This window comes from Sesamum indicum, linkage group LG6 (genome assembly GCF_000512975.1).
Source record: "Sesamum indicum cultivar Zhongzhi No. 13 linkage group LG6, S_indicum_v1.0, whole genome shotgun sequence".
Lineage (NCBI taxonomy): Eukaryota > Viridiplantae > Streptophyta > Magnoliopsida > Lamiales > Pedaliaceae > Sesamum > Sesamum indicum.
In genome coordinates, this window is record NC_026150.1 from 17,369,441 (window position 1) to 17,379,544 (window position 10,104).

Consider the following 10,104-nt stretch of genomic DNA (forward strand, 5'->3'; position numbering starts at 1 on the left):
CAGTTTTGCCCGCTTGTGCTCAATTGGGAGCCCTGGAACTTGGAAAATGGATCCATTTTTATGCAGATAAAAAGGGATTATTGAAGAAGACTTGTGTATGCAACGCTTTGATTGAATTGTACACGAAATGTGGCAGTGTGAACCAAGCTCTGCAGCTGTTTAATAAGATGTCGGAAAAGGATGTTATCTCTTGGAGTACTATGATTGCTGGGCTAGCACAGCATGGCCGAGGTCATGAAGCAATTGAACTGTTTCAGAAGATGCAGAAGTTAAATGTTGAACCAAACGAAATCACATTCGTCGGCCTCTTATCAGCTTGCGGGCATGCAGGTTTGTTGGATGATGGAATGAAATATTTTGACTGCATGCAAAATGATTACAAGATAGAGCCTGGAATTGAGCATTATGGCTGTCTGGTAGATCTTCTTGGGCGCACAGGGCATATTGACCGAGCTCTAAAACTCATAACAAGCATGAAAATGAAGCCTGATTCAGCAATATGGGGATCTTTGTTGAGTTCCTGCAGGACGTACAGGAATCTTGAGACTGCTGTTATTGCAATGGAAAATTTACTAGAGCTTGAACCAGAGGACACCGGGAACCTTATCTTGCTTGCAAATATATATGCGGATCTTGGAAGGTGGGACGGGGTTTCAAGAATGAGGAAGTTCATTAGAAGCAAAAGCATGAAGAAAACACCGGGTTGCAGTCTGATTGAGGTGAATAGTGTGGTTCAAGAATTCATGTCAGGAGATCATTCAAAGCCATTCTCCAAAGATATGTTTCATGTAATAGATTTATTGGTTTTGCATCAGATGGAAACAGACGAACTTATAGCAGAAGATCTTTAGGATAACATCATCTGGTGCTCATGTTGAGTACTGTAGGGAGGGAAATTGTGTATTTGGCTTTAAGTGGAGAGAGAGGAGAGGCAAAGCCATTGACTTAATCATACTTTGTAGTTCTTAATATGGAATTTCCTTTTTTTTTCTGCACAAAAACTTTTGCAACTGTAAGGAGATGGAAGTATATCAAAAAAGTAGTGGAAAATTAAAAAGGTTGAAGAAAATGTCAGAAGTGGGATTTGAACCCACGCCCTCTCACGAGGACCAGAACTTGAGTCTGGCGCCTTAGACCACTCGGCCATCCTGACTTTTGATAGCTAATTTCAAAAATTAATGATTTCAAGACATAGGAAATGTACTAATACAAAAATTTAAAAATATTAGATTATATTTGTAGCTTGAAACCTGTCGACCATCATAGTACCAGATTTTACAATTCAATTGTTCTTGAAATTTAAATGGTAATTCCATTTCTTTTTATCCGGAGAATCAGTGGTTGTCAAATTGGCAGAGTTGTATGGACCAGCATTTATCTAACATTGAACTTTTAACTAAAGAGGAAAAGTGTAGCTGAATGTTGAGAGTACCCAAACACTGAGTCAAGCAAATTGAAATGTAGCATGAAAAAATTGTCAGGAATGAAACCATAAATATTGACTGAATATAACTTATGTCATGTATACTTCACACAATGGATATGGAGATAAAGCAAAATCTTCCCCTGAAGTGATCAATTCAGTAGATTAGATGACTAAGATTTGCCTTACGTAGCATGGCAAGCAACAAGTTCGCAAAGGAGCCAGCTATTAACAAATCACTACTGCCGCCTTATATGATAAAACTTAAGTAAGCTACATCACCACATATCATACTAACACTCTGCTGACCTTCTGTTTTCCAACTACTATAACATAATTAGGGCGCAGAAGAGGTTGCAGAGTACTTCAAGGTTTCAGCACCAAAAAGACAAATTAAGACAACTAGAACTACTTTACAAATGTCTCAAAACTTTCCATTCACTACAATGCCAAAACTCTATGCTGTTGTTAGTTGCATCAAAACTTCTCTTGCCAGCAGCGTGAAGATTCTTCCAAAATCATCATGTATCAACGATGGTGAAGGTTGATGACAACTTGGATCAGTTTCCAAGATAGTCTTCATCTCCCGATGAGCTTTCATCTTCTGAGTCGGGAACCACCACAGACTCGACAGCAGTATTAACAGAAGGCCTTTGCCTCAACCTGTTCTTGGCACCTAAATTCATGCTTTCTGGGGCAGTATGACCGGGAATTCCAGCAAGCCTCTTACTGAAGCGCAACCCCTTGGACCTGTGGAGAAACAGCATATTTTGCTCATGGGAGTGGACTTTTTGGTGATCTCTGTTCCCATTCTGATTACCATCATCTTCCCTTTCCCCATCATATTCTACTTGGCTGGAGTCATCAGCATCATCACTTCCTTGCTGACTGTCTCTCTCAGCATCACTTACAGCGGATTCACCATCTCTTGAGGTAGTGTCAGAATTATAAGATCCATTTGAGGCAGTTCCCATCCTTTTGGCACATTGCCTCTGATTCTCTTCCTGTTTTCTCTCTTCACTAGTCTTCCTTTTGCTAAAGCACAGAAAGACAGAACAAAAAGAGAACTCAAGAAAAATAGAAATCACTACAGTCCAGTGTTGTTGAAAAATGAAAATATAAGGTAAGCATGACGTTGTAAAAGGCTTTAGCATATTATACACATCGTGAGCATGGACAACTTACTTGTATTTCAGCAGTCAAGATCAGTGGGTTTGATGGGATTATATTTCTATCTTGATCAGCCATAGGTCCATCCACAGGACACAGACGTAGCTATGTTATTACTTTTCACTTTGATCAAGTACAATTCAAATTTGTTATATGATGGTTTCAGTGATTAGTAGTGTAAATAATAACCAGATTCAACTATTAATCCTGAAAGGAAGCAGGAGTGTGTTATCTTTATGCCCTAAATAAGGACAGTTTAGCAATCAAAAATATCAAATTAATTAAAGGATGAGCCCTAGCAACTCCAGCTCCATGATATTCCACCACACTAATCTATTAGTTGATGAAAGCCAGGGCAAAACTTAACTGGTCTAATAAATTTCGAGTTTCTCAAACACAGGAAAGAATTACTTCATCTTCCTTGTAATTCAGATAAGCAAGAGAAATGATATACATGAACTACAAGCATAAATGTAAAAGAGCTTAAGAAGTAGATACTTACTTTGTGTACTGTATGGCCTTTGTAATTGCCCTGTCATAATCATCTGTAATTTAATAGCGCCAGTAGTCAAAGAATCAGGGAGAGCAGGTGGTAAAATACTTTAACAGAGTTTGCGCAACTTTTTCCAGGTACATATCCAATCTACCTCATAATAGAGAGGGTATAGTGATACACACCTTAAGAGAACAACTCATTAGATTTACAACATGCAAGCACATGTAGATGCAGGATTAGTCCTGTGAGACACTGATCCGCATAAAGAAAATATTTATGTTTCTATATTCATGTTTTTGTTGACATTGGAAATAATGAATTGAATAGAACGAATTTGCGTATTTTCCATGGAATAAAAATAAATCTTGAAAACAAGATGGTAGGCAAATACTTCGACAATTCAATTTAGGCTACATAGGAAACAACGCAATGTCAAGTGCATCCAAAAACATGTAAACAATAGTTCAACATTTGGAACAAGTCTATGAAGTGCAACCACTTTTATCCTGCATCATAAGGCTGACATTAACTGATGTGCATGCTTTGTCTCCAGAGGGTCATGTTTTCAGGAAATACACATTTTTGGAATATGCAAAATTTCCCTCTACAAGTGGGAGATAAACCAAAGATCAAGCTGATAGTCCATGGTGTGTGGCATGGTGAACAAAGGTGGTTTATTAAGTAAAGAAGACATCTATTGCTATAGCAGGCAACTTCAATTTAGTTTATGCCATGGCTGGGATATGCAACAAATTGAATTTTAAAAAGAAAAAAATCTCATACCAAATCTATAATCAATGGGCTTGTGATTACGGCTAGATCGAGTTTTTCCAGAATTTCGGAAACCATTTAGGAGCATCTGTTCCCTTCTTTTCCGGTGTTGTGCCCTTTGTTTCTTCTGTCAAAGGCAGTAACATATGAAATGTCCCATTAAGTGAAGCCATCAGAAGAACAAAACAAGAACAAGTATAGTTGTGGAAAGAACTCAAATTACTAACCTTCCACTGTTTTTCAAGAACAGGAATGACATTGGCCGCGACGGACTTGCTGAGATCAACCTCCCACTTAACTTCACTAGACGAAAATTCGTTCTACCATCCAGAGAATGTAAAGAATGAATGCAATCTGACAGCAAGGAGGAATTCAGGAACAGAAATGTATACATACCACAATTTTGTTGAACTCTTCAAGATTAGTTGCAAGGGTCTCCCATTTAGAATTGATTGCTGGCAGGGTACCCCTACCTTTGGCTCGCTCTTTTTCAAAGAGGAGTACCTCCTTGTATAATCTGTGACCAATAGTTTCATTTCCATCATACCTGTAACAAAGAAAATCAAATTTACCACCACCACTATCAATTAACTCTACAAACATGATGACCATAGGATTACCAAAATGTAATCCCATTTCCATTGCTTGCAAGCTTGTCCTTTCGGAAATTAGAAACTTCTGCACCATTTTTCATTGTCTCGTTGATATAAGACACAGCATCATATTGCTGCGAAGGAAACAAATTATCAGAACCATGACATGAAAACTCAAAGAATTATCTTGTGAACATTATGTTGGTGGAATTATCAGAAAGATCTGCAAGTCCACCTGCAGCTATAATGGAAACAATGGGACCAAATAGTTTCTCTGGAGATATAGCAGCAGTAAAAATATAGATATAAGCATACAACAAAGAAAGATCCTGGTTATATACATCAGCACGAACTTCACAGAGAGCTTTAAGCATAAGTAAACGAGTTGTTGGTTCAAGTTCCTTGTAGATAGATATCTCCTCCCTGACATGTGACGGAACAAGAAAATGAGAAGGAAACAGTGAAATCCCTAAATTAATAGAACTGTGACACAATGACTAAAAAATAAAAAAAAGTAGCATGTACCCTTTGGCTGCAGTGACAGGAAAATCCCCTTCTGCAACCTGCAAAGCAAGAAAGTGTAGTAGCATCTTCCAATATCCAGGAAGTATCTCCATCATGGGACGCTTTTTATTTGGCAGTTTTTTGGATGTTAAATACTATTGGATGGGTTACTTTTTATTGGCATTGGAAGCACATCACATTATGGCAGGGTGGATCACAAGTTTGGCTTACCCAAGGCCACCACATTGAGAGTGTCTTACTGAGAGCAATCATCCAAGCATCACAAGACTTCATTGTTGTTTTCACTGGGAGAATTCCCTGAAAAGAGTTCAATCAGCTATATTTTATAGAAACAGATAGAAGAAAAAACAAATCAGCAGTTATGAATGATTAGCCATTTTTCTCCAGTTTATTAAATCCTCCATGAGGATATGAAGCTGCTATATTTGGTAAAATAGTAACAAAGTATCCTATCCCTACTTCAAATGTAACAGTGTGATTTGAGTATTAGCTAGTTAGCAAGCTGATTATGAAAATTATAGATGATAACTCAATCCAAAATTTCTCAACAAGTGTTCAGCGAGCTTGCTAAATACCATGTCTTGAGACATGATCAGGAAACTCTACCATGATTCCAGAAAATATTCACCAATTTTCAGATAATTTTATGGTATGCCTACTAAAAGTTTGAAGTATCAAAAACAGAAAAGGACCATAACTTAATTTACAGGTACATGTTGTTAAGAGATGCAAATGAAACCTTTAGAAGATCTATATGTAGCTGAGCAAGTATGTTATTCTGCTCAATTAATGCAGTTTCTATATCTTCAGCAGATATCTTCAGATCACTCCCAATAACCGGCTCAAAAACCTGTATGAGCATTTTGCAAAAACATCAGAGATCAGTGTACATGCATAAAAAATTATCCATAATAGAAGTCCGGAAACTACACATTTTTTTTAAGCCTGGTCTATAACAGAACGGTGTGATATACAGATACATGTATAATCAAGTATTTGTACAGTAAGTACATTTTTTTAGACCAAATGCTGAAGTAGAGCGATACATAAATGAGAAAACTCTATCATAATAGTTCCCTGCTTCCGTGATGGAAGCTTTGTCTAACAATACAAACTAATGCATAAATAATATAATCTAGTTTACCACCACAGAAGCAATGTCCAACCTTTTTGGACTAGTGTACCACAAGCAAAACAGTTCCGGTATAAAGGTTGTTTATCACTGAAATGCATCATCCATGCAGATTAAAAGGAAGAAGGAAACAGCTCGTAAAAGGAAAAAATTGAATAACTGAAAGGTCGAATAAGAATGAGAAGACGAACTGATCATGACAACGGAAAATAAAAGAAATGAGTGTTATTACGTGCAGAAAGTTGAGAACAGATGCTAACTCCCATCGCTCGCGGAGTTTTTTCCGTACTGGCTCAACGTCCAGAGGCGGCGACATCGTTGACTCTGAGATTGCCAGTACTTCACCGTTTTGTCCGTTTCCGCCCATCGCCACCTTCCGTCGACGAGACATGGTTTAGTGGAACCAACTTTTATGCAGAATATTACACAAGAAAAATGAATTTTGAAACAATACAGCACTCAAAAACCAAGTACAACTGGGTATTAATTGGGGGGAATTTCAAGAGCTGAATGTGAAATTTTAGTGCTTTCCCGCCGAAAGTCATCGCTGCAATTTCTATTCTTCTTCTTCTTCTTTTTCCCCCGTTTTTCATTTTTCTAATCCCTCGCTTTAGGGCTCTAAATGGGCTGGGTTCGACTCAAGGCCCAGTAATATTGGTCTGTATTTGAAGAAGGCCCATCAAAATAAACTTTTAAAGAATATTAAGCACGCCCAAACTAAGTGAATAATGTCTCTTCATTTTTTCAACATTTTAAATTTGCCCCCTCAACAATTGAATTTCTCACTCTGCCCCTCCGATTCATGATATTTGATTATTTTGTAGTCCATAAATTTTTATCTAATATCAATAGCACCCTTTAAAGTTGATTAATTTACTCCTTATTTTGTATCAATATTATGTTCTGCTTTATAATTTATATTTCTTTAGATCTTGTTCGTTCTGTTGTATGAGATAAATAAATGATACGATAAATTAGGATTTAACGTCTGACAAGATCAAAAATTACGTATTTTATTCTATAGAGTTAATCCAAATAACAAAATTTCCAAACTAATATTACATGTGTATTAATTATAAATAGATTTCAGGAGCAAATTGCACGATAATACATCATATTGTAGCTTACCCATATTCTTATCTCTATAAAAATCGATAATATTCAAAAATTATGATTCAACTTAAAAACTCTTAAAATATAACATATCTACTGATCCAAGCTATGGATTTTCAAAACAAAGAGTGTAAGAAAACTTCAAAAATAATATTTGATTTAAGTTTCGAATCCATTATTGTTGTCTCTCAGCCTATAAAACAAAGTTAACAAGAAAACAAAATAACATATTACTGATTAATCTTCAAAATGAATGTAGAAAGTAATCATTTCAACCCTTCTTTTATTTTCAAGAGAGAGGAGAGAGCAAATAAACCACAACTCAAAAGTTTTTGGCAAATTATAAAATTAATCCTGTAAATATAGTGGTGGCAAAATTAATCATAGGGCAAAAGACAATTTTCGTCCCACAGCTATAGGCCATTTTCGTTTTAGTCCCGTAAATATCTAGGGTTTCAATTTAGTCCCGTAAAATTGAAAAATTCGCAATTTCAATCCAAACTTCGCCCGAAAATTTTGTGGGTCGCCGGAAAAAGTCACATGCGATGCATGTGACTTTTAAAATTGGGGGCTCGATCCTGATTGGCTGGAGAAGCTGATGTGGCGCATATGTGGAAATTAAAAAAAAAAAAGAAAACGACTCACATGGATTAAAAATCGCCCGCCAGTCGCCGCCACCTTCTCTCTTCAATTCTGCCGCCGTTACTTGAAATTTCTGGCCACCACATATACCATTCGATTCCCCATGGCAAGGAGAACAAAACCCTTCAACCAATTTTGAGATCCCACCACGACAGCGACTGGGCTTTGAAATTGACAGCCGCGGACAATTCCCGTCGATTCACCGGCGACAGGACGACCCACGATCGCGGATTGGTACCATTGGATTCGTCTCCTCACTACGGTTTTAATGGGACTAGTCTCATCCATTTTCATCAACTAGGTGCAAAGATCCATCATTTTGAAGATCTCGATCGTCGTCCGCTGCGACTGCACCTTCCGCCGGCTTATTCTCCTTCGTCTGAACGAACCACCTGCTCGAAAGACCATCGTTGAACGCCTCTCGTTCTTTCGAATCTTTTGAGACCAGTCCCATCGATTTTGGTCACCTCTGTGGAAAGATTTAACGAAAGCCATCCTCCGCCTTTGTTGACAATCGCGAGCTCAATTTTCGTCGTTTTTTTTTTTTATTTCCACGTATGCGCCACATAAGCTTCTCCAACCAATCAGGATCGAGCCCCTAATTTTAAAAGTCACATGCATCGCATGTGACTTTTTCCGGCGACCCACAAAATTTTTTGGCGAAATTTGGACTGAAATTGCGAATTTTTCAGTTTTACGGGACCAAATTGAAACCCTAGATACTTACGAGACTAAAAGGAAAGTGGCCTATAGCTGTTGGACGAAAATTGTCTTTTGCCCTTAATCATATAATTACTAAATTGACAATTTTAGTCCTATATATTTCTATTTAATGGAAATTTTGGTCCTTTGGATCAAAATTATTCAAAAATTAGCATACAAATTGGGGCTTAGGTTTCCGATTGCCAACTGATCTCAACTTAAACACATGGCTGCTGACTGATAATTCTGGTCAAAAGGCTTGAAATTCCCACTAAATTAAAACATATAGGACTAAAATTGTCGCTAAATTAAAACATAAAGGAGAAGTCAACCGATGATAACGCCATGACGTGAATATACCGTTGACGAAAACTGATCGGAAGGATGTGTGCGCCATTGGGAGCGAACACAAGGGTGATGGTCTACTGGCGAGATGATTGCTGGTGATGGAAATATGGCAGAAAAACTAATGGTGAGCGCGGAGAAAAAGTGGCAAAAATAAAAACGAAAAGAACCGACCGAATAGTTCATGAAAATGGATGGGCTTGGATGCAATCAACTCGTCGGAGGATAGGGAGTTGATTGGTGGTGGTCCCGAACAGTGGGTAGGTCGGACGACGGTGAATCGAGAAGAGAAAGAAAATAAATCTAGGTTTTAGGATAATACTACAATCAACAATTGGGTGCATATTTGAATTTCGATCGAAACACATATTATAGGGTTGGAATCAGCGTAGGATGACGTAAGCGGTGTACATCACGCACATGGGGTCCGATTTTGCTTTATTTTTAGCTATAAAATGACTATTATATCCTTAATTACAAATAGTTAGGTTTTATTTAAATATACACAGCTGTTCAGATCTAATAAACAATTCAATGGTCTATATTTTTTGCGATTTAAATCAACAGTATATATTTGATATACAAATCAATGGCTTATATCAATTTGAATTAAATCAATGGCTCAAATTCATTAAAATTACAAAAATAAATTTATACAATAAGTAATACATAAAATATACATACGCATATATAGATATACATGTGTATATACAGTATTTAGAAATAAAAAAAATACAGAAAAAATAAAGGGGTGGCGGCAAAGGGGGAGGAGCAGGTGGATCTGGGGAGGGGGGCGTTGCATGAGGAAGACGATGATTTTTTATTTTTTATATATATATTTTACATATAAATAATATATAATAAATTCTGGTGATTTATAAGATATAAAATTCAGCAATTATAAAATAAAGATAAAATAACTAAAAAATAAAAAAAAGAAACACCACTGGCGTGAATAGGGTGTTTTGCACATATTATAAATATTAAGGGGGTAAATTGCTCTTTTACTTTTTATAAGGGGACTAATTATCTATTTTTTAATATGACATGTAGATACATGAGTGGTCATCTACATCTGTATATATTTAGATACTGTATTCAATATCACCTCAGGTGAAATATCAGTATAGACGCATTCTTTGTAAGGATAAATGTAATATGAGATAGTCGTAACACCGAATAAAAAAAAACA

At 36.8% G+C, this 10,104-nt stretch overlaps 2 protein-coding genes and 1 non-coding gene across 3 annotated transcripts in view; 1 reads left to right on the forward strand and 2 right to left on the reverse strand.

Moving 5' to 3' along the window:
• The window catches only part of LOC105164779 (pentatricopeptide repeat-containing protein At2g20540), a 1,852-nt gene extending 861 nt beyond the window's left edge, over positions 1-991 (forward strand). The window contains exon 1 of the mRNA XM_011083539.2: positions 1-991. This exon is cut by the window's left edge and continues 861 nt beyond it. Coding sequence (XP_011081841.1) covers positions 1-851 — 851 coding nt within the window. The 3' untranslated portion in view covers positions 852-991.
• TRNAL-CAA lies at positions 1,070-1,153 on the reverse strand. The gene has a single exon. It is a non-coding gene; the product is annotated as a tRNA-Leu (tRNA).
• LOC105164781 (DDT domain-containing protein DDR4) lies at positions 1,679-6,662 on the reverse strand. The gene is made up of 11 exons (XM_011083541.2): positions 6,343-6,662; positions 5,718-5,828; positions 5,189-5,275; positions 4,979-5,016; positions 4,795-4,876; positions 4,481-4,587; positions 4,257-4,407; positions 4,088-4,180; positions 3,873-3,987; positions 3,096-3,138; positions 1,679-2,458 (listed from the first exon to the last, which is right to left on the reverse strand). The coding sequence occupies exons 1-11, from the start codon at positions 6,499-6,501 to the stop codon at positions 1,984-1,986; spliced, it is 1,461 nt and encodes a 486-aa protein (XP_011081843.1). The 5' UTR covers positions 6,502-6,662; the 3' UTR covers positions 1,679-1,983.

Excerpts from the sequence above, each read along its gene's own strand:
- LOC105164781 (XM_011083541.2), bottom strand. The coding sequence starts at position 6,501 with ATGTCTCGTCGACGGAAGGTGGCGATGGGCGGAAACGGACAAAACGGT. Across the intron at positions 5,017-5,188 it reads TCTCAATGTGGTGGCCTTGG|GTTGCAGAAGGGGATTTTCC; the intron begins GTAAGCCAAACT and ends CTTGCTTTGCAG. Across the intron at positions 4,408-4,480 it reads GGAAATGGGATTACATTTTG|GTATGATGGAAATGAAACTA; the intron begins GTAATCCTATGG and ends TCTTTGTTACAG.